The sequence below is a fragment of the Pristiophorus japonicus genome, chromosome 20 (genome assembly GCF_044704955.1).
Source record: "Pristiophorus japonicus isolate sPriJap1 chromosome 20, sPriJap1.hap1, whole genome shotgun sequence".
Lineage (NCBI taxonomy): Eukaryota > Metazoa > Chordata > Chondrichthyes > Pristiophoridae > Pristiophorus > Pristiophorus japonicus.
The window spans coordinates 93269432-93294143 of record NC_091996.1 but is presented as its reverse complement, the minus strand read 5'-3'; the positions used below and the strand labels follow the sequence as shown (position 1 = coordinate 93294143).

Below are 24712 nucleotides of genomic sequence, written 5' to 3'. Positions count from 1 at the left end.
CCATTCAGCCCCTCGAGTCTGTTACACAGGAACAGGAGGAGGCCCATTCAGCCCCTCGAGCCTGTTACACAGGAACAGGAGGAGGCCCATTCAGCCCAGCGAGCCTATTACACAGGAACAGGAGGGGGCCCATTCAGCCCCTCGAGCCAGTTACACAGGAACAGGAGGAGGCCCATTCAGCCCCTCGAGCCTGTTACACAGGAACAGGAGGGGGCCCATTTAGCCCCTCGAGCCAGTTACACAGGAACAGGAGGAGGCCCATTCAGCCCCGCGAGCCTGTTACACAGGAACAGGAGGAGGCCCATTCAGCCCCTCGAGCCTGTTACACAGGAACAGGAGGAGGCCCATTCAGCCCCTCGAGCCTGTTACACAGGAACAGGAGGAAGCCCATTCAGCCCCTCGAGCCAGTTACACAGGAACAGGAGGAGGCCCATTCAGCCCCTCGAGCCAGTTACACAGGAACAGGAGGAGGCCCATTCAGCCCCGCGAGCCTGTTACACAGGAACAGGAGGAGGCCCATTCAGCCCCTCGAGCCTGTTACACAGGAACAGGAGGAGGCCCATTCAGCCCCTCGAGTCTGTTACACAGGAACAGGAGGAGGCCCATTCAGCCCCTCGAGCCTGTTACACAGGAACAGGAGGAGGCCCATTCAGCCCAGCGAGCCTGTTACACAGGAACAGGAGGGGGCCCATTCAGCCCCTCGAGCCAGTTACACAGGAACAGGAGGGGGCCCATTCAGCCCCTCGAGCCAGTTACACAGGAACAAGAGGAGACCCATTCAGCCCCTCGAGCCTGTTACACAGGAACAGGAGGGGGCCCATTTAGCCCCTCGAGCCAGTTACACAGGAACAGGAGGAGGCCCATTCAGCCCCGCGAGCCTGTTACACAGGAACAGGAGGAGGCCCATTCAGCCCCTCGAGCCTGTTACACAGGAACAGGAGGAGGCCCATTCAGCCCCTCGAGCCTGTTACACAGGAACAGGAGGAGGCCCATTCAGCCCCTCGAGCCTGTTACACAGGAACAGGAGGAGGCCCATTCAGCCCCTCGAGCCTGTTACACAGGAACAGGAGGAGGACCATTCAGCCCCTCGAGCCTGTTACACAGGAACAGGAGGAGGCCCATTCAGCCCCTCGAGCCTGTTACACAGGAACAGGAGGAGGACCATTCAGCCCCTCGAGCCTGTTACACAGGAACAGGAGGAGGCCCATTCAGCCCCTGAGCCTGTTACACAAGAACAGGAGGAGGACCATTCAGCCCCTCGAGCCTGTTACACAGGAACAGGAGGAGGACCATTCAGCCCCTCGAGCCTGTTACACAGGAACAGGAAGAGGCCATTCAGCCCCTCGAACCTGTTACACCGGAACAGGAAGAGGCCATTCAGCCCCTCGAGCCTATTCCGCCATTCAATGAGATCAGGGCTGATCAGCTCCACAACTGCACTTGCCCGCCTTTGCTATAGCCCTTCATACCCTTACCCAATAACCAGCTATAGATCCCAGTTTTGAAAATTTCAATTGACCCCAGAATCCATCGTCCTTTGAGGAATGACTTCTGACGAAGGGTGACCTGAAACGTTAACTCTGTCTCTCTCTCCACAGACGCTGCCTGACCCGCTGAGTATTTCCAGCATTTCTTGTTTGTAATTCAGATTCCAGCTTCCGCAGTATTTTGCTTTTGTCCAGATTTCCAGTACTCTTGGTACAGAAAAACTGTTTCCTGCTATCACTCCTGAATGGCTCAGCTTTAATTTTAAGGTTATGCCCCCTTGTTCTATCTTTCCCACCAGAGAAAACAGTTTCTCTCTCTCTACCCTGTCGAATCCCTCCATCATTTTAAACCCCTCAACCTTCGAAACTCAAGGGAATACAAGCCACGTTTGGGCAACCTGTCCTCATAATTTGACCCTTTAAGCCCCAATATCTTTCTGGTTGAATCTGTGCTGCTCATCCTCCAGGGCCATTATAGCTTTCATAGAAACTTAGAAAATAGGAGCAGTAGTAGGCCATTCGGCCCTTCGAGTCTGCACCGTCATTCAATACGATCAGGGCCCAGGACGGGCGTGAGTTCGGGGCCCAGAAGAGGCGATGGCCCAGGGGCAGCACGGGCCCAGCCCACACTGCGATATGTGTGCGCGCACTGGGTCCGTGCAGCAGAGCTGGTCTCCAGTCGTCCTGGTTAACCCTTGCCACTGGACCAAGACCTAGCTCTGTCAAGCCCCGTGTGGTGGCTGGTGTGCAACGGTCACCCCACGTTAAAAAAATCCACGTACAGGCATCTTCCACCCTTCAGGATGTAGTTCGGGATCTGGAATATTACGTCCTTCATTGAAACACCTGTGAACTCATCCTTTTTCGGTGTGGAAGAAAGTCATCCTCGCTTCGAGGGACTGCCTCTGATGATGATGATGATGGCTGATCCCCATCCCAACACCATCCCGCTTTCTTCCCATACCCCTTGATGCCTTTTGTGTCTAGAAATCTATCTATCTCCCTCTTAAATATATTCAGTGGTAGAGAATTCCACAGGTTCACCAACCTCTAAGTGAAGAAATTTCTCCTCATCTCGGTCCTAAATTTCCTACCCCGTATCCTGAGACTGTGACCCTTTGTTCTAGACTTCCCAGCCCGGGGAAACATCCTTCCCGCATCCAGTCTGTCCAATCCCGTCAGAATTTTATAGAAACATAGAAATTTACAGCGCAGAAGGAGGCCATTTCGGCCCATTGTGTCCACGCCGGCCGACAAAGAGCCGCACGGCCCTCGGTCAGCAGCCCTGAAGGTTACAGATAAACCTGTGAACAATGACGGAAAAACAAAGAGCACCCGGCCCAACTAGTCCCCCTCACACAACTGCGACACCCCTTACACTGAAACATTCTACACTCCACCCCAACCGGAGCCACGTGATCTCCTGGGAGAGGCAAAAACTAGATAAAAAAGCCAGGCCAATTTAGGGAGAAAAAAAATCTGGGAAAATTCCTCTCTGACCCATCCAGGCGATCGAAACTAGTCCAGGAGATCACCCTGGCCATATTCAATTCCCTGCAATACTTACCATTATATCTGCGCCCACCAACAAAAGGTATAATCTCAATTACCGGCTCTAGGTCTGTAACCCTGCAGGTTAAAGCGCCCATCCAACCATCTCTTAAAAGTTTCAATGAGATCCCCTCTCATTCTTCTAAACTCGAGTGAATACTGAGGATCTGGAGCCCAGAGCTGAACACAGTGCTCCTCCGGGCAGGGGGAGTCTGACTACGGCTCTGTACAACTGAAGCATCACTTTCTCACTTTTGAATAGCAATCCCCTTGAGGTAAAGGCCAGCATTGCATTTTCTGTACACTCGCTTTTGTGGACCCGTGCACCTGGATATCTAAACCCCATTACTCCTCCACAGCTCCTCTTGTCATGAAGAAAATATTCTGATTTGTCTTTCTCAGCTCCAAAGTGGATGAGCTTGCCCTTCGCCACACTTTAAACAGGGTGTCCCGGCCTTGGCGAGGGTGCGAGGGGAGTGACCAGAATGGTCCCCGGGGGATGAGGGATGTCAGTGAGGTGGAGAGACTGGAGAAGCTGGGGTTGTTCTCCTCGGAGCAGAGAAGGTTAAGGGGAGATTTAATCGAGGTGTTCGGAATCACGAGGGGTTTGATAGAGCAAGCCAGGAGAAACTGTTTCCTCTGGCAAGCGGGTCGGTAACCAGAGGTCGTAGATGTAAAACAATTGGCAAAATAACTAGCGGGGAAATGAGGAGGCATTTTTAGAAACATAGAAAATAGGTGCAGGAGTAGGCCATTCGGCCCTTCGAGCCTGCACCACCATTCAATATGATCATGGCTGATCATGCAACTTCAGTACCCCTTTCCTGCTTTCTCTCCAGACCCCTTGATCCCTTTAGCCGTAAGGGCCACATCCAACTCCCTTTTGAATATATGCAACGAACTGGACTCAACAACTTTCTGTGGTAGAGAATTCCACAGGTTCACCACTCTCTGAGTGAAGAAGTTTCTCCTCATCTCGGTCCTAAATGGCTTACCCCTTATCCTTAGACTGTGACCCCTGGTTCTGGACTTCCCCAACATCGGGAACATTCTTCCTGCATCTAACCTGTCCAGTCCCGTCAGAATTTTATATGTTTCTATGAGATCCCCTCTCATCCTTCTAAACTCCAGTGAGTATAAGCCTAGTCGATCCAGTCTCTCCTCATATGTCAGTCCCGCCATCCCGGGAATCAGTCTGGTGAACCTTCGCTGCACTCCCTCAATAGCAAGAATGTCCTTCCTCAGGTTAGGAGACCAAAACTGAACACGATATTCCAGGTGAGGCCTCACTAAGGCCCAGTACAACTGCAGTAAGACCTCCCTGCTCCTATACTCAAATCCCCTAGCTATGAAGACCAACATACCATTTGCCTTCTTCACCGCCTGCTGTACCTGCATGCCAACTTTCAATGACTGATGTACCACGACACCCAGGTCTCATTGCACCTCCCCTTTTCCTAATCTGCCGCCATTCAAATAATATTCTGCCTTCGTGCTTTTGCCACCAAAGTGGATAACCTCACATGTATCCACATTATTCTGCATCTGCCATGCATTTGTCCACTCACCTAACCTGTCCAAGTCACCCTGCAGCCTCTTAGCATCCTCCTCAGAGCTCACACTGCCACCCAACTTAGTGTCATCTGCAAACTTGGAGATATTACACTCAATTCCTTCATCTAAATCATTCATGGATATTGTAAATAGCTGGGGTCCCAGCACTGAGCCCTGCGGCACTCCACTAGTCACTGCCTACCATTCTGAAAAGGACCCGTTTATCCCAACTCTCTGCTTCCTGTCTGCCAACCAGTTCTCTATCCACGTCAGTACATTACCCCAATACCATGTGCTTTGATTTTGCACACCAATCTCTTGTGAGGGACCTTGTCAAAAGCCTTTTGAAAGTCCAAATACACCACATCCACTGGTTCTCCCTTGTCCACTCTACTAGTTACATCCTCAAAAAATTCCAGAAGATTTGTCAAGCAAGTGCTCTACGCAGAGCTTCGACACGGAAGCGAGCCCCAGGTGGGCAGAGGAAACGCTTCAAGGACCATCCTCAAAGCCTCCCTTGACAAAGTGCAGCATCCCCACCGACACCTGGGAGTCCCCTGGGCCAAAGACCAGTCCGCCCTAAGTGGAGGAAGTGCATCCGGGAAGGGCGCTGAGCACCTCGAGTCTCGTCGCCGAGAGCGTGCAGAAAGCAAGCGCAGGCAGCGGAAGGAGCGTGCGGCAAACCAGTCCCACCCACCCCTTCCCTCAACCACTGTCTGTCCCACCTGTGACAGGGACTGTGGCTCTCGTATTGGGCTGTTCAGCCACCTGAGGACTCACTTTTAGAGTGGAAGCAAGTCTTCCTCGACTCCGAGGGACTGCCTATGATGATGATAAACCAGCTCCTGATGTCTAACCAAGATCGAGCCCGATACAACAATGCCCACCTTCTGCTGCTCATCAGCCTCCCGCTTCTGCTGGACGATGATGACCAGGTACTCCTCGCACTGCTTCTGGAACTCCGCTACCTTCAGCTTGGCCTCACCCAGCTCCACCGACATCACCTCCACCTTGACCCGGGTGTCGTCGAGCTTGGACAGCCCGTTCCGCAGCTTGTTGGCCTGGGTGCTCAGCTCGATGCGTTTCTCCTCCAGCAACCTTCGGGGGACAAGAGAAGAGACGTCAGGGTAGGTGCGGAGAAGCTTGTTTCTCCTGGCTAGGGACTCTAGAACCCCCCCCCCCCATCAGCAACCGGGGTGACTCAACACGCGACCCCCGGGGCAATAACAAGGAGCAACTGACTTTTGCGCCTCTGGGCAACAAGAACAGAAGAAATAGGAGCAGGAATTGACCATTCGGCCCCTTGAGCCTGTTCCACCATTCAATAAGAAAATGGCTGACCTTCGACCTCAACTCCACTTTCCCGCCCGTATCCCTCGATTCCCTTAGTCTCCAAAAATCTACCGATCTCAGCCTTGAATATGCTCACAGACTGAGCCTCCACAGCCCTCTGGGACAGAGAATTCCAAAGATTCACCACCCTCCGAATGAAGAAATTGCTCCTCATCTCAGTCCTAAATGGCCGACCCCTTATCCTGAGACTGTGACCCCTGGTTCTAGACTCCCCAGCCCAGGGGAAACATCCTCCCTGCATCTACCCTGTCAATCCCCCTCAGAGTCTGGTATGTTTCAATGAGATCACCTCATTCTTCTAAACTCGAGGGAATATAAGCCAAGCCTCCTCAATCTCTCTTGACAGGACAATCTCCCCCCTTCCCAGGAATCAGTCTGCTGAACCTTCATTGCACTCCCTCTAAGACAAGTATAGGTAAGGAGATCGCTATCCAGAGACTGCAGCAGGAAATGTCCTGTGGGTGTTGGAGTGAGAGCATGGTGGGTGGGTGAGGGGGGGGATGGGTGAGCGATGGGGGCTCAGCTGTGATACCTCCATTGTCAAAACATCTTTTTTCGGTCAAATGTTTCAGTTGCAGAGAACTGTAACCTGGGTCGCTCTGCCGCTTGGCCCCTGCAGCGACATCACTGACCGTGAAGCATCCCTGTGTGCAGCAGTGCCCGTCACTGCACGCAGCCTCCAACTGGCCTCACGGGCAAGGCCCAGCATTTTTTTTTTTTTTTTTTAATTCGTAGCCAATCGTTCCAATTCTTTGTCAAATCACAAACGCCAGAGGTCACCTTGCACACGCCAAGGATCACTCTGCGCCAATGCTCTTAGCCAAAAGGCCTAAAGCCACTGCACCGTTCCTGGAAGTACTGCAATACCAGGTTCGTGCCATGGAGGTGGATGGGTCAGGTCCCCCACACACCTCCGTGGAGGTGGATGGGTCAAGCCACCCCACCCACCTCCTGCCCAGCATTTATTGCCCATCCCTAATTGCCCCTTGAGAAGGTGGTGGTGAGCCGCCTTCTTGAACCGCTGCAGTCCGTGTGGTGAAGGTGCTCCCACAGTGCTGTTAGGGAGGGAGTTCCAGGATTGTGACCCAGCGACGATGAAGGAACGGCCGATATATTTCCAAGTGGGGATGGTGCGTGACTGGGAGGGGAACATGGAGGTGGTGGTGTTCCCATGCGCCTGCTGCCCTTGACCTTCGAGGGTGGTAGAGGCCACGGGTTTGGGAGGTGCTGCCGAAGAAGCCTTGGCGAGTTGCCGCAGTGCATCTTGTAGATGGTGCACACTGCAGCCAGGGGGCGCCGGTGGTGGAGGGAGTGAGTGTTGAAGGTGGTGGGCAGCGTGCCGATCAGGCGGGGCTGCTTGGTCCTTTATGGCTGTATGTCTCACTCCCTGGGTCTGCCCTGTTTGAACTTTGAGATTTGAAAAAGAGTTGTTATGAAGCCTTTGCTAATGTAAACTCAGGGACTTGAACTTTATACACTGACGTGTCTCAGGAAGGCCGGGCCAGGCCTGCCTTGCCTTTTCCACTGCTGTGGGTGTAGAGCAGGTGGATTAGCCCCCTCCCGACCCTGGGAATGCACGCCACCGTAACCTCCAGTCACTGCGCTCCAGCAAAGTCAATCATCGAGTGAAGAGCTTCGAGAATAAATTTGAGCGTTGCTTTTTTTGGACTAAAAGCAAGGTGGCGGACTGCATAGCTCGCCTGGGGAAGACTTTCCATCCCCTTTAAGGATTAATCAAGATTTGGCAGTTGTGCAATGTAAATGGGAAGGGGTTCAATTGTGCAGCATGAAAGTGCGAGGACTGGTGTCAGCAATTGTCTTGCCAGCAGGGAGTCGTCAATTCATGCTGCAAAATGACTCAGCGTTACATTGTCAGCTCCAGACTAATGCGCTGCGTAGGCATGGCTCACAGAGACCAGGCCGCTTTCCCCATTCACTGCAATTGTGTGCGATTTCGTGTTCAAGCATAAAATGAACCCTAATTATGCTTTTAATATTCGGCGGCAGATTTGCCTGACAATGGCAGCTTGCTTCAGGAGCTGGGCCGCGTTTTGTGTGCAAAGCGTTTCTCCCTCGGCTGCGACACTGTCCGGAGTGAATTGCTGAATGATAGCTCCCGTGGCACACGAGGTTTTGTCAACAGCTGCTTTTTATCTGGCTGAATTCTGTAAGCCCCCTCGGAGTGAGACGTGCCGGCCCCAGGGGTGGGGGGCGGAGCCTTTGCTTGCTCCGCTGCGCCCCGCCCACAGCTTGGCTGGGGGCAAAGTGCCGTGATTCTGGTCCGGGACGGGCAATGCCAAGGTGACGGGTGCACACGGCCGTTCCTGCGTCGCCCCCGGGGCGATACCCATCGAGTACCAGCACCCTCCCCGCGTTGTTCAAAACGACGAGAACTCGTCTGGCGTTTTGGAAACCAAAGTCAAATTGTAACAGCGCTCCAGCGAACGCAGGCATCTGCGTGAGTCATTCCCGTCACTGTGCATGGCCTCCTCAAACGTGCCTTAACCCCGGGCTGTCAGAGGAACGTCCCCTTTCAGTGCAGGATCAGGGTCAGGTTTGCCCAACTACAAACTGGATCGGGGCGGCCAACATTTATTTCATGTGGGAGTCAGTTGTGGCTCAGTGGGCAGCACTCTCGCCTCTGGGTCAGAAGGTTGTGGGTTCACGTCCCACTCCAGAGATCGAGTACATAAAGCTAGGCTGACACTCCCAGTGCAGTACTGAGGGAGTGCCGCACTGTCAGAGGGGCGGTACTGAGGGAGTGCCGCACTGTCGGAGGGGCGGTACTGAGGGAGTGCCGCACTGTCGGAGGGGCGGTACTGAGGGAGTGCCGCACTGTCGGAGGGGCGGTACTGAGGGAGCACCGCACTGTCGGTGGGGCGGTACTGAGGGAGCGCCACACTGTCAGAGGGGCGGTACTGAGGGAGCACCGCACTGTCGGAGGGGCAGTACTGAGGGAGCGCCACACTGTCGGAGGGGCAGTACTGAGAAGGCACCGCACTGTCGGAGGGGCGGTACTGAGGGAGCACCGCATTGTTGGAGGGGCAGTACTGAGGGAGCGCCATACTGTCACAGGGGCAGTACTGAGGGGGGGACAGTACTGAGGGAGGGCCGCACTGTCGGAGGGGTAGTACTGAGGGAGTGCCGCACTGTCGGAGGGGCAGTGCTGAGGGAGCGCCGCACTGTTGGAGGAGCAGTATTGAGGGAGCGCCGCACTGTCGGAGGAGCAGAACTGAGGGAGCGCCGCACTGTCGGAGGGGCAGTGCTGAGGGAGCGCCGCACTGTTGGAGGGGCAGTGCTGAGGGAGCGCCGCACTGTTGGAGGGGCAGTATTGAGGGAGCGCCGCACTGTCGGAGGGGCAGTGCTGAGGGAGCGCCGCACTGTTGGAGGGGCAGTACTGAGGGAGCGCCGCACTGTCGGAGGGGCAGTGCTGAGGGAGCGCCACACTGTTGGAGGGGCAGTACTGAGGGTGCATTGCATTGTCGGAGGGGCGGTACTGAGGGAGTGCCGCACTGTCGGAGGAGCAGTATTGAGGGAGCGCCACACTGTCAGTGAGCCCACTCCTGTCTTCAGACACACGGGTCCATGCACAGACACACATGACCCAGACACACAAGCGAGCATTTGTACACACAATCAGACACGCACGACCCAGACACACAGGCGAACATGTGTACACACACGCGCGCGCGCACAGACACACACACGTACGTGCGCACACACACCCATACCCAGACACATACACGAGCTCACAATCACACACACGACCCAGACACACAGGATTGGTACACACATCCAGTCACACACACATACATACATACCCAGACACAGACACACGTGCGTCCAGACACACACGTGCGCGCACATTCAGACACACACACGACCCAGACACACAGAGGAGTGTGTACTCACACACACACCCACACGCACGTGCACGCAGGGGTTATTAGCTAGTGATCATGGAGCAGGCTACGTGGTATCCTGTGCTCATCCTGTAGTTGGATACTCGATTACAGTCGTGTCCTATATGCAGTTGGAGCTCAGCCCCCGCCACTCTCCCCCGTCGACACTCACTTTTTGTAGCCGGACACCAGTTCCAGGTAGTTGGTTGGGGTGACGTAGTTATGCCGATGCAGTTCCAACATCATTTTATTAGAGTACGTTCTCACCGAGCGGTGCATGGTCACAAAGATGTGCGCCAAGTTGCTGCGTAGCTAGAACAACGGAAAGAACTGTTGGCGACGAGAACTAAGGCGATGACACATTCTGGGGATCTCAGCGGGTCAGGCAGCATCTGTGGAGAGAGACAGAGCTAACGTTTCGGGGTCTGTGCCCCGTCAGCGACCTGAAACGTTAACTCTGTCTCTCTCGCCACAGATGCTGCCTGGCCCGCTGAGTGTTTCCAGCATTCTCTGGTTTTATTTCAGATTCGAGCATCCGCAGTATTTGGCTTTTGCGTTTCGATTGACCATTCTGCTGTGCACCCTTCCTGCTCCTGCGATCCCACTGTGTCCCAATCGAGACTTGCCTCTCCATCGCCCACTCACTCATTCTCCCCCAGCTCACCTCCCTCCCTCCCACTCCCGATTGCCGTGCAGTGGATTGTAGCTGTCAGGTGCACCTGTGGGGATGTTGGAGCAAGGTCAGGCCGACCTGTCGAGCTCTGCTGCTGCCCCCCGGCTCAGGCTCGGGACCCAACCTGACACCAGTACGGCCCAGCACCACACGGAGCGGTCCTAGTGCCCTATCTCTCACCTTCAACCCATGGTCACTGCTCATTCGGATATGATTGATCCCTTACCTCCCCTGGTCCTCTGAGGTTTCTGATTGGTTCCTTACCTCCCCTGGTCATCTGATTGGTTCCTTACCCTCCCCTGGTCATCTGAGATATCTGATTGGTTCCTTACCCTCCCCTGGTCCTCTGAGGTATCTGAATGGTCCCTTACCTCCTCTGGTCCTCTGAGGTATCTGATTGGTTCCTTACCTCCCCTAGTCCTCTGAGGTATGTATCTGATTGGTTCCTTACCTCCCCTGGTCCTCTGAGGTATGTATCTGATTAGTCCCTTACCTCCCCTGGTCCTCTGAGGTATGTATCTGATTGGTTCCTTACCTCCTCTGGTCCTCTGAGGTATGTATCAGATTGGTTCCTTACCTCCCCTGGTCCTCTGAGGTATCCGATTGGTTCCTTACCTCCCCTGGTCCTCTGAGGTATGTATCTGATTGGTTCCTTACCTCCCCTGGTCCTCTGAGGTATGTATCTGATTGGTTCCTTACCTCCTCTGGTCCTCTGAGGTATGTATCTGATTGGTTCCTTACCTCCTCTGGTCCTCTGAGGTATGTATCTGATTGGTTCCTTACCTCCCCTGGTCCTCTGAGGTATGTATCTGATTGGTTCCTTACCTCCCCTGGTCCTCTGAGGTATGTATCCGATTGGTTCCTTACCTCCCCTGGTCCTCTGAGGTATGTATCTGATTGGTTCCTTACCTCCTCTGGTCCTCCGAGGTCCACGTTCATCAGGTACCGCTCGGCCACTTCAAGCAGGGCGTCCATGGGCCATTCTGAGAACCAGTCGATGGTGGTACAGTTCACCAGTGCTGGGTACTGGCGAACACGATTCCTTTAAAACAGTTGAAGAGAAAACAAAATGTCCTTTGGCAACTTACTATGCTGAGTAAAACTTCCGTGTTGCAATGTTTATAATTGAGGAAGGCCATTCGGCCTCATACAGCTCAAGCACCGAGATGGACCCAATGACCCGCTTCCCGGAGCCTCCACCTGTTCCTGAAATGCCTCAAGGGGATTTCACTTCCACTGCTACAAGCGAAGTCCAATCTGTAATGTATTTGCTTCATGGGCTCTTTGCTTAAGAATTCATAGCAACACGTCGCTATTGAGAACTAGTTGGTTTATTAGCAAAGGTTTAACAATCACACGACACATTACTGGTTCATCTATCGTGCTCACAACTGCATACCTCATCGTGGATCCCCCGAACCCAACCGGCCGGGGTTTTATTGAGCCTTGTGAACATCACGTGACTGGCTCAGCTACTCCCAACTCAACAGCTCTACAACTATTTTTGTAGACATCAATAATCAAGTGCCCCCTGATTAAAGGGTGGGGGGGCACATTCCAAAACCTTTTCAAGTGCCCCCTATTTTTTTTTTTTGAGAGCACTGAAACACAAATTATACAAATGCCCCCTTGCTAAAAGGGTGGGGGACTAAAACCGACAACTTAAAACAAATTAAACTTTAGACATTAAAATCAAATTAAAATCTGGTTGCTGGGTGTGATAATGCACTCCAGTCCCTCCCTCTCGCGGAAGGCCGCGAGCGTATCGGTGGACACCGCGTGCTCCATCTCCACCACAAACCTGTGAACATGCTCCCAGGTGCGTATGTTACACAATCCATGTGCTGATCATGCTTTAGAGGCAGTTTTGACTTTGGCTGACAAGTGTATAACACGGGCGATAACAATTCATTGGATTTTCGGTTTTGATGGTTTCGGGGCGGTAAAGTTAGCGCCCGGAAACAGTTTGCGCCTCAGTCAGTAACACTGGGCAGCTGGGCCCTGAGTCAGGGGGCGCAGCGCTAAGGGAGACGTTGTACACCTCTCTCGGGGCGCTAGGATGGGAAACTCCCGAGCTAATGAGCCGGTCTGGGAACGCTCCCAGAGACGCCTGGGGCGGGGGGAATAAACTTTTTAAAAAACCCACAGAAACATTCCCAAAACATCGCCCACGCCACCACAGTACAAATCATTAAAACAATTAAATAAACAAACGATCGCACTTACCTTAGGAGTCCGTTACTTATCTCTCCGCTGTCGGAATCGCCCCGATTTCCCAGGTGATCACTGCGGGGCGCACTGCGGGTCGGGCAAGAGACAAAACTGGCTCCGGCTTCGAGACCAATGGTGTCGCACACTAGTGCAGCTCTTCCGGGCTCTCCCGCCGCCAAACTGGACCCGAGGATCCCTGCGGGGCGCTGGAGGCTGACCGCCTGGCCTGAACACCTCATCGCTGCCATTGCCGCTGCTCCGGGGCGAAAAACGGAGCGGGGAGGAGCTGAAAATCCGTCCCATCGACTTCCAAGGAAGTGGAAATCGGGAGAGATCTATGACAGGTGGGTGAATCGACGTTGCCCATTTTACACCATCGCCCAAACTCAACAAGACCTCCTTTCGGGTGAAGGGCTAATTGACGGGCTGCGGGGAGTTGACACCGTGTTCTGATTTGCCTGCCTGGTCTCCTGGTTTCTGCCAATTTTTGGGCAGAAGGAGCCAAAGAATGAAGAACATCACAGGAACTGTAAAGACACTGAAGGGCCCCCAGGACCCACTTGGCCCTCACTGCGCAGACCCTTCTGACCCTGGCACGTGCCCGCCTGCTCCGGCATTGGGTGATTGACTCGGGACCTGTGCCAGCAGCCGGGCCTCCCGCTCCAGCCCATGTGGAGCAACACACCGTGGACCCAGGCCCCGTCAGGCACAGCCAGGTTTACAGGCCGAAGTGATGACACAGAATCCCGGTGCTGAAGTTAGCTCGATCCAGTGCAAGCGGGGCCATTCTCGGATACGTTGCAACGGTTTGGGGAACAACAAGTGTAAGTGCTGGAGATGACTGTTACCGCCTGGTACAGAACCGGAGGCTGCCGAGAGGGGAAGCCAAGTCAATTACTACCCAAATTTGACAAACTCAGCCGTATCATCATAGGCGGTCCCTCGAACGAGGATGACTTGCTTCCACACGAGTTCACAGATGTTTCGATGAAGGACCCGATGTTCCAGTCCTGAACTCCAATTGAGGGGGTGGAAGATGCCTGTGCGTGGATTTTTTTAACGTGGGGTGGCCGTTGCACACCAGCCACCACACGGGCTTGACAGAGCTAGGCCTTGGTCCAGTGGTAAGTGCTGCCCCCTGGGCCCTCGGCTCGTCTGGGTCCTGTACCCTAATTCGCCGCACCTCCGCCACGATCCCTCACCGCACCAAACATTCGCCGCACCTCCGCCACGATCCCTCACCGCACCAAACATTCGCCGCACCTCCGCCACGATCCCTCACCGCACCAAACATTCGCCGCACCTCCGCCACGATCAGCCGAATAGGTTGGTGATGAAGATCTTCTCAACAACAACAACAACACCAACTTGTATTTATATAGCACCTTTAATGTAGTGAAACGTCCCAAGGTGCTTCACAGGAGTGTTATGAGATAAAACAATTTGACACCGAGCCGCACAAGTAGAAATTCGCGCAGGTGACCAAAAGCTGGTCGGTTTTAGGGAGCATCTTGAAGGAGGAGAGAGAGAGGTGGAGAGGTTTAGGGAGGGAGTTCCAGAGCTTGGGGCCCAGGCAACAGAAGGCACGGCCACCGATGGTGGGAACTCATTGACATAAACCTCCCTCCACCAGTCATTCACTCCGGCTCGCGGTTACATTGCCCGCTGCCAGTACTTCATTGGCTGTGATGCGCTTTGGGATGTTACGGTGGTCGTGATCGCCGCGGTCCCGGCCTGCAAGACCATCAGCGTGCGACGGTGTACCACTGCAGGGAGCAGCGTGGGGCGGTATACCACTGCAGGGAGCAGTGTGGGGCGGTATACCACTGTAGCGAGCAGCGTGGGGCGGTGTACCACTGCAGGGAGCAGCGTGGGGCGGTGTACCACTGCAGGGAGCAGCGTGGGGCGGTGTACCACTGCAGGGAGCAGCGTACCACTGCAGGGAGCAGCGTGCGGCGGTGTACCACTGCAGGGAGCAGCGTGGGGCGGTATACCACTGCAGGGAGCAGCGTGGGGCGGTATACCACTGCAGGGAGCAGCGTGGGGCGGTATACCACTGCAGGGAGCAGCGTGGGGCGGTATACCACTGCAGGGAGCAGCGTGGGGCGGTATACCACTGCAGGGAGCAGCGTGGGGCGGTATACCACTGCAGGGAGCAGCGTGGGGCGGTATACCACTGCAGGGAGCAGCGTGGGGCGGTATACCACTGCAGGGAGCAGCGTGGGGCGGTATACCACTGCAGGGAGCAGTGTGTGCTGCTGCAGGAGGGCGACGGCTGTGAAGCCAGGCCGCTGACTGCAGTGCGGGCAGGCACAGCAGGAGGGGGCGAAGGAGCGGTGAGAGATTGTAGAGGGAAGTGACCGGGGGCCCAGGAGGGGCGTGAATCTGGGGCCCAGAAGAGGCGAGGGTCCAGGGGCAGCACGGGCCCAGCCCACACTATGCGATATGTGTGCGCACTAGGGCCCGTGCAGCAGAGCTGGTCTCCAGTTAAGTCTTGGGTAACCCTTGCCACTGGACCAAGACCTCGCTCGGTCAAGCCCGTGTGGTGGCTGGTGTGCAACGGTCGCCCCACGTTAAAAAAATCCACCCACAGGCATCTTCCACCCTTCAGGATGTAGTTCGGGATCCGGAATATTAGGTCCTTCAATGAAACACCTGTTAACTCATCCCTTTTCGGCCTGGAAGCAAGTCATCCTCGCTTCGAAGGAGCGCCTGTGATGATGATATAGAAATGCAAGTCTTGCTTTCTTTGGACTCATACAGACAGATCTCACTGCGAGCACATTCCCCATCGCGGTCTCTTACCTGAACGGGTCGCCAATGGGACTCATGCACATCACCACGTGGAGATTATTACGCACTCTTTCCATCAGAAAGTTGAAGATACTTTCATTTGTTTCAGCGATGGACTCGTTCTTTGCTGCATCCAGTAAAGTGGTCTTAATCTGGGAATGGAGAAAGTGATTAATAACCGTGCCACCTCCTGCTTTGCTTCAGTGGCTCAGAGCAGGCTGTGAGCTGAAGCAAGACCATGGTAGCCTTGCAGACTCAGACTAGCACAAAGCTGCACCAAACCAGCAATTTTCAGTTGGCAGGTGCAATTCGAGGGCCTTGTATTCCACCGTCAGTAATGTCAGAGACGATGCTGGCCTTCACCCCTCTTGCTGTTCCTTCTCTCTCTCACACTATCTGAGATTGCTAAAAGATTCTGAATAGAACGCTGGCTTCCCACAGTTTGTTCAAATTATCGGCATTCGGATTTGCACTCTGCTCGTGACCTGGTAGCATAACGCAGGCAGAAATTGTCAGCTGGCATGCTCTGTAGCTTCGATTCCAGGCCGACTCTCCAGTGCAGTACTGTCGGAGGGGCAGTACTGAGGGAGCGCCGTACTGCACTGTCGATGGGGCAGTACTGAGGGAGCGCTGCACTGCGCTGTCGGAGGGGCAGTACTGAGGGAGCGCCGTACTGCGCTGTCGATGGGGCAGTACTGAGGGAGCGCTGCACTGCACTGTCGGAGGGGTAGTACTGAGGGAGCGCCGTACTGCGCTGTCGATGGGGCAGTACTGAGGGAGCGCTGCACTGCACTGTCGGAGGGGTAGTACTGAGGGAGCGCTTTACTGCATTGTCGGAGGGGCAGTACTGAGGGAGCGCCGCACTGTCGGAGGGGCAGTACTGAGGAAGCGCCGCACTGCCGGAGGGGCAGTACTGAGGGAGCGCCGCACTGTCGGAGGGGCAGTACTGAGGGAGCGCCGCACTGTCGGAGGGGCAGTACTGAGGGAGCGCCGCACTGTCGGAGGGGCAGTACTGAGGGAGCGCCGCACTGTCGGAGGGGCAGTACTGAGGGAGCGCCGCACTGTCGGAGGGGCAGTACTGAGGGAGCGCCGCACTGTCGGAGGGGCAGTACTGAGGGAGCGCCGCACTGTCGGAGGGGCAGTACTGAGGGAGCGCCGCACTGTCGGAGGGGCAGTACTGAGGGAACGCCGCACTGGATTCCCACAAGCAAGGCTTTAGATTATAGGCTTTCCGTCATAGTGACAATTTTCCACCCGTGCAAAGTTATTCTGGGCAGCATCGAAAGTGGCAGTATAGCTGCAGTCAGGTCTGAACCCGACTGCGCGCAGGGCAGGAACACAGTGTGAAGCCGGGTTTAAAATACCTGGGGCTGGAAATTCGGCTGGAGGGCGTTTAGGGCGGTAATGGCAGACGGTCGCTAAATTTAGCGGCGGGAAACGGAAGTTTCAAAATTCAGTGTTTGCGCCCCGAGAGTGGGGCAGGGCGCTACGGGAGGTGTTCCACACTTCTCTCAGGGCACTGAGTAACTGAATATCCCGAGCTAAAGAGCAGGCCTCGGAGTGGCCCGAGAAAGGCCTCCCTGGGGGGGGGGGGGGGGGAAGAATCGGAACAAAAAAACTTTCCCGATACATTACTGACCCCAAATAAAGTTACATCACATAAAAATATCACTGACACTTCCCTCCTGGGGTCACATTCCCTTCCCGTCGCTCCCCGGGACAGCTCTGCCGCCAGCTTTCTCCGGCGGGGTCACTGGGGGGAGAGGGGCCGAATGTTACCTCCGCGCCGATACCGGGAGGCGTTGCACACCGGCTCGGCGATTCTCCTCAGCACCGCTGGTCCCGGCACACGGAATCTGCCGAGCGGTGCCAATGCCGGCTGAAAACCCCTCGAGTGCCGCTGTTCCGATCCTCGCCAGGAGAGCTTTACAACCAAATTTCTCTCCCCCCCCACCCCCCGCCCCCCCGCCCTAGTACCAGCTAACTCACCTCTTCAAACTCATCCGCCTTGAACAGGTTTGGAACCTCTCCGGAACTCAGGATGTTATTAATATCTTCCAAGAAGGATTCTTCCACTAACTGGGTGTCCGTGAACAGGAACATTGTCGGGTTATTTTGAACTCCTGCCTCCCGGTAGATTTTCTTGAGGTCTACAAATGTACAGTTGAGTACAGTCAATAGAAATGTTTTTTTTCTTTAAATTCCCTCCCCAGTTCCCACCTCCTCTCCTCAAACCATGCTGTGCAGTGCCTTGCCCAAGTGAGCATTCTTCTGTGCCTGAGCCAAGACAGTGGAGGGCACCACTCTGACCCATCCAGTTACACAGAAACATAGACAATAGGTGCAGGAGTAGGCCATTCGGCCCTTCGAGCCTGCACCACCATTCAATGTGATCATGGCTGATCATGCAACTTCAGTACCCCACTCCTGCTTTCTCTCCATAGCCCTTGATCCCTTCAGCCGTAAGGGCCACATCTAACTCCCTTTTGAATATATCCAATGAACTGGCCCCAACAACTTTCTGTGGTAGAGAATTCCACAGGTTCACAACTCTCTGAGTGAAGAAGTTTCTCCTCATCTCGGTCCTAAATGGCTTACGCCTTATCCTCAGACTGTGTCCCCTGGTTCTGGACTTCCCCAACATCGGGAACATTCTTCCTGCATCTAACCTGTCCAGTCCCATCAGAAGTTTATATGTTTCTATGAGATCCCCTCTCATTCTTCTAAATTCCAGTGAATAGAAGCCTAGTCGATCCAGTCTTTCTTCATATGTCAGTCCTGCCATCCCGGGAATCAGTCTGGTGAACCTTTGCTGCACTCCCTCAATAGCAAGAATCTCCAGTCAGAGAACCTCCAGCAGTGGCTTCTCTACCTGCCCCCAGACCGTTACTTCTGAAGCCCCTCCAAGGATCTATCTGTGGCCAGTGCAACGTATGCCCCTGTGAGTGTGCTCACAGGTTGGGAGAGCTGTTGAGTTGGTGATGTTCACCAGACTAAATAAAACCCCGGCCAGTTGGGTTCGGGGGATCCACGATGGGGCAGGTGGTTGTGAGCCTGGTGGATGAACTCGTAATGTGCAGTGTGATTGTTAAACCTTTGCTGATAAACCAACTAGTTCTCAATAGCAATGTGTCGCTATGGATTCTTAAACAAAGGCACCATGAAGCAAAATACATTACAGCCACTTCTATTTCTCATCCCGATATTGCCTCTCAACAACATCATCCGAAAACAGAGCGTCAGATTCCACACGTACATTGACGTAATTTAGCTCTACCTCACTGCTACTTCTCTTGATCCCCCCCCGCCCCCCTCCTCCGTGCTCTCAGATTGCTTCTCCAGCATCCAGTCCTGGATGAGCTGAAATTTCCTCCAATTAAGCATTGACTAGATCACAGCCATTGTCTTTGTTCTCCATCACAAACTCCATTTCCTAGCCACCAACTCTATCCCACTCCCGAGCCACTAACTCAGGCTGAATCACACTGTTTGCAAATCCCTTCCTGGCCCTCACTCCCTCCCTAGCTCTGTAACCCCCGCCAGCCCCGACACCCCTCCCTAGCTCTGTAACTCCCACCAGCCCCTACACCCCTCCCTATCTCTGTAACCTCCTCCAGCCCCTGCACCCCTCCCTAGCTCTGTAACCCACGCCAGTCCCTACATCCATCCCTATCTCTGTAACCTCCTCCAGCCCCTGCACCCCTCCCTAGCTCTGTAACTCCCGCCAGCCCCTACACCCCTCCCTATCTCTGTAACCTCCTCCAGCCCCTGCACCCCTCCCTAGCTCTGTAACCCACGCCAGTCCCTACATCCATCCCTATCTCTGTAACCCCCCTCTAGCCCCTACACCCCTCCCTATCTCTGTAACCCCCGCCAGCCCCTACACCCCTCCCTATCTCTGTAACCCCCGCCAGCCCCGACACCCCTCCCTAGCTCTGTAACCCACGCCAGCCCTATCTCTGTAACCCCCCTCGAGCCCCTACACTCCTCCCTATCACTGTAACCCCCTCCAGCCCCTACACCCCTCCCTATCTCTGTAACTTCCGCCAGCCCCTACACCCCTCCCTATCTCTGTAACCTCCTCCAGCCCCTACACCCCTCCCTCTCCCTACCTCTGTAACCCCCTCCAGCCCCTACACCCCTCCCTCTCCCTACCTCTGTAACCTGCTCCAGCCCCTACACACCTCCCTATGCCTGTAACCCCTCCAGCCCCTACACCGTCCCGAGATCTCTGCATTACTCCAACTGTGGCTCCTTGTCAAACCCCTCCTTCTTTCACCCCACCATCGGTGGCCGTGCCTTCAGCTGCCTGGGCCCCAAGCTCTGGATTTCCCTCTCTAAACCTCTCCGCCTCTCTCTTCTTCTTTAAAACTCTACTTAAAACCTACAGTCACTATTTCGAAGAAGAGCAGGGGCATTCTCCCCGATATCCTGAGGCCAATATTTATCCCTCAACCCACGTCACTAAAACAGATGATCTGATCATTATCACGTTGCTGTGTGTGGGAGCTTGCTGTGCGCAACTTGGCTGCCGCGTTTCCCACATTACAACAGTGGCTACACTGCGAAAGTGCCTCATTGGCTGTGAAGTGCTTTGGGATGTCCTTAGGGGGTGAACGGCGCTGGAGAAACTTTTTTCTGTAAAACAGCAGTGCGAGGCAGACTCACCATCTCTAAACTCCAGCTTGCGGTAGACCTTGGTGACTTCAATTCTGTAGGTGTTGTAGAGGGAGATGAAGGCCGATAGCTGAGACATGCTCTGTCGTCCACTGCCCCCGATCCCCACCAGCAGCATGTTCCCACGCGGCTGGCTGATTACACGGACGATCCGTGTCACTGAGGAACACAAGAACATGAGAATTAGGAGCAGGAGTCGGCCATTCGGCCCCTCGAGCCTGCTCCGCCATCCAATAAGATCATGGCTGATCTTCGACCTCAACTCCACTATCCCTCGATTCCCTTAATATTCAAAATCTATCGATCTCAGCCTTGAATATACTCAACGACTGAGCCTCCACAGCCCTCTGGGGCAGAGAATTCCAAAGATTCACCACCCTCTGAGTGAAGAAATTCCTCCTCATCTCCGTCCTAAATGGCCAACCACTTATCCTGAGACTGTGACCCCTGGTTCTAGACTCCCCAGCCCGGGGGAAACATCCTCCCTGCATCTACCCCATCAATCCCTGTAAGAATTGTGTATGTTTCAATGAGGTCACCTCTCATTCTTCTAAACGCTAGAGAATATCGGCCCAGTCTGCTCAATCTCTCCTCATAGGACAATCCTCCCATCCCAGGAATCAGTCTGGTGAGCCTTCGTTGCACTCCCTCAATGGCAAGTATATCCTTCCTATGGAAGGAAGAGTGAAGGGGACAAGTCCAAGCAGACTGGCGGACACGTGCAACAGATATGTTCCAGCCCCTCCTTCAGGGCACTGAGCTCAACCTCTGACCTCAACCTCTGACCTCCTGACCCACGGCTAACGTGGTCAGGAACTTGAATTCTCCGCCCCAGTTCCACTCTGACCCCTCTGTCCTCGGCCTCCTACACTGTTCCAATGAAGCTCAACGCAAGCTCGAGGAACAGCACCTCATCTTTCATTTAGGCACTTTAAGCCTTCTGGACATCGAGTTCAACAATTTCAGGCCAGAACCTCTGCCCATATTCTGCTCCCGTTCCTCCATTTTTTAACCTCCCTTCCCCTCGATCGTATGTACTTTCTCTCTCTGTCTCCCATGGCAGCTGGTAATTATTCTGCCATTCATACCCTATCTAGACTCGTAGAAACATAGAAAATAGGTGCAGGAGTCGGCCATTCGGCCCTTCGAGTCTGCACCACCATTCAACATGATCATGACTGATCATGCAACTTCAGTACCCCATTCCTGCTTTCTCTCCATACCCCTTGATCCCTTTAGCCGTAAGGGCCACATCTAACTCCCTTTTGAATATGTACAACGAATTGGCCTCAACAACTTTCTGTGGTAGAGAATTCCACAGGTTCACAATTCTCTGAGTGAAGAAGTTTCTCATCTCGGTCTTAAATGGCTTACCCCTTATCCTTAGACTGTGACCCCTGGTTCTGGACTTCCCCAACATCGGGAATATTCTTCCTGCATCTAACCTGTCCAATCCCATCAGAATTTTATATGTTTCTATGAGATCCCCTCTCATTCTTCTAAATTCTAGTGAGTATAAGCCTAGCCAATCCAGTCTTTCCGCAAATGTCAGTCCTGCCATCCCGGGAATCAGTCTGGTGAACCTTTGCTGCACTCCCTCAATAGCAAGCACGCCCTTCCTCAGATTAGGAGACCAAAACTACACACAATACTCAAGCTGTGGTCTCACCAAGGCCCTGTACAACTGCAGTAACACCTCCCTGCTCCTATACTCAAATCCCCTCGCTATGAAGGCCAGCATGACATTTGCCTTCTTCACCGCCTGCTGTACCTGCATGCCAACTTTCAATGACTGATGTACCATGACACCCAGGTCTCGTTGCACCTCCCCTTTTACTAATCTGTCACCATTCAGATAATAATCTGCCTTCCTGTTTTTGCCACCAAAGTGGATAACCTCACATTTATCCACATTATTCTGCATCTGCCATGCATTTGTCCACTCACCTAACCTGTCCAAGTCCCCCTGCAGCCTCTTAGCATCCTCCTCAGAGCTCACACTGGCACCCAGCTGAGTGTCATCTACAAACTTGGAGATATTACATTCAATTCCTTCGTCTAAATCATTAATGTATATTGTAAATATCTGGGGTCCTAGCACTGAACCCTGTGGCACGCCACTAGTCACTGCCTGCCATTCTGAAAAGGACCCATTTATTCCTACTCTCTGCTTCCTGTCTGCCAACCAGTTCTCTATCCACGTCAATACATTACCCCCAATACCATGTGCTTTAACTTTGCACATTAATCTCTTATGTGGGACCTTGTCAAAAGCCTTTTGAAAGTCCAAATACACCACATCCACTGGTTCTCCCTTGTCCGCTCTACTAGTTACATCCTCAAAAAACTCTAGAAGATTTGTCAAGCATGATTTCCCTTTCATAACTCTTTTTCTAACCTGCCATCACCAGCACAAGTCGCACCATCATCCCTTTTGGCTCTCGAATCTCTCCTGCCTTCCCCCTACCACCGACCTTCCCTTTTCTTCTTTCCTCCCCCTCCCCCCTTTCGGTGCACCTTAAGAATCCGTTCATTAGGAACAGTCGCCGGTTCTGACAAAAGGCCGTCGACCTGATACATTAACTCTATTTCTCTCCCCACAGATGCGTGCTGAGTATTTCCAGTATTTTCTGTTTTTATTTCAGATTCCGGCAGCCGTAGCATTTTGCTTTTAGCCAGGAACTGGAGCGGACGGCTGGAGCCAATCCAACTGTTGGGGCTGCGTTTGAATGCAGGTGCCAGACGCGAAAGGCGAGTGACAGAGGCTTTGAAATCAGATGCAATAAAGCAACCCGAGTATACAAAGTAGGGTTCTTCCCCATACACCGGCCCCAGCCAGGCCACCTCTTGCACAAACACCCCGTTTTAAAGCGTGCCGTATTGAATTGCAGTGTTACAACAATGCCAGGACGGGAGAATCTTAGCAATGAGGAAAAATTGGCTAGGCTGGGGTTGCTTTCTTTAGAATAGAGGAGGCTGAGGGTAGAGGTGTATAAAATTATGAGGGGCCTGGATAGAGTGGATAGGAAGAACCGGTTTCCCTTGGCAGAGGGGTCAACAAGCAGGGGCCATAGATTTAAAGTAATTGGGGGGGAGATTTAGAGGGGATTTGAGAGGAAATTTCTTCACCCAGAGGGTGGTGGAAAGTGGGATTAGGCTGAGTAGCTTTGTCGGCCGGCGCGGACACGATGGGTCAAAATGGCCTCCTTCCGTGCTGTAAATTTCTCTGATTCTATGAACAGACTCCTCGCATCACAACAAGTTGTCAGTAAATAAGGAAGCTCTTCCTGCGTAGGGCAGTAGAGCTGTGGAACTAGTTCCTCTAACAGACAGTACACGTCGGCTCTGGAGGCAACTGCAGGTGTTGCTGGGATAAGGGGAGGGAAGGTTTTCTCTGCTCACTAGCGGCAATAAAATCTCCCCCTGTGGGGAGAAGGCACGTGGGGCTAATTGTTGGGAGACAGTCGGGGTTCAGGCCTCTCCCTGGTCCTTGGGACATTTTGCTGATGAACGTGGAGCTCCTGCCAGTGCCATGTCAGCGAGAGGCACGGTATGTGAAGCAACGCGAGGTGCCGGAGTTTGACACCGCTTACCGTGCTCGATGGCGTCTTTGAAGAGGACGAGGTCCATTGGCACCACCCCGGGGGTGGAGTTATACTCAGCCAGCTGGTTCTCCATGTACGTCTTCAGCACCTTGAAATTTGTGAGGTCTTCGTATACGTCTCCCCGCATGAAGTCGCCTGACAAAAGAGAGAGCGAGAGAGGCAGCCCTGTTATATCACAGCCCACTTGTCGGAGAGCTGCCCATGGAGAGGGGGCTGGGGGCGGGAAAGGGGGCTGGTGGGAGGGTGGGGGGTCGGGACAGGAAGTGGTGAGGATGCTCACAGGTTTGTAAAGCTGTTGATCTGTGTGGAGGGGATTCCTGTTCGGGCTGCTCCTGCACACTCTCCACTTTGCCATCCTCGTCTGCCGACCGGACGCGCCATGGCGCACCATCTTGCCGTCCGGAGGAGGTGGGGGTCCCTGATGGAGCGCACTCTACGCGGGAGTCCTCCCTCTATTTATTGGGGACTTGGCCTGGAGGGTGGTGCACGGAGCAGTCCGTGCAATAGGTTTTTAAGTCGGTTCACGGGCTCCCAGGCCGCCTGCATTGTCTGCGGTCTGGAGGAGTCCGTGTTCCACGTGTATGTACGTTGTGTAAGGTTGCAGCCCCTGTTCCAATAGTTGAAGGGGCTGCTCCTCAAATTCTGGTTAGACTTCAGTCCCACGCTCCTGATCTTTGGGCACCCTGTGCGGAGGGGAGCGGGCAGGTCGGAGAGCCTCCTCATAGGACTGCTCCTGGGCCTGGCCAAGGGGGCCACCAGCCGGTCCAGGCAGCGGGCGGTCGAGGGGGTCGTTCAGCCCGACTGCCTGCCTCTCTTCCGCGGTTACATCCGGGCCAGGGTGTCCCTGGAGATGGAGCACGCGGTGTCCATCGGTACGCTCGCGAGAGGTGGGCGCCGGAGGGACTG

The 24712-nt window shown here is 54.1% G+C and overlaps 1 protein-coding gene across 1 annotated transcript in view; it reads right to left on the bottom strand.

Annotated features, from left to right (window-relative positions):
• Nucleotides 1-24712, bottom strand: part of dnah2 (dynein, axonemal, heavy chain 2) — a 242216-nt gene that overhangs the window by 57138 nt on the left and 160366 nt on the right. The window contains 7 exon segments of the mRNA XM_070863165.1: nucleotides 5480-5690; nucleotides 10020-10159; nucleotides 11430-11562; nucleotides 15537-15676; nucleotides 17514-17674; nucleotides 20193-20360; nucleotides 23795-23941. Coding sequence (XP_070719266.1) covers nucleotides 5480-5690; nucleotides 10020-10159; nucleotides 11430-11562; nucleotides 15537-15676; nucleotides 17514-17674; nucleotides 20193-20360; nucleotides 23795-23941 — 1100 coding nt within the window.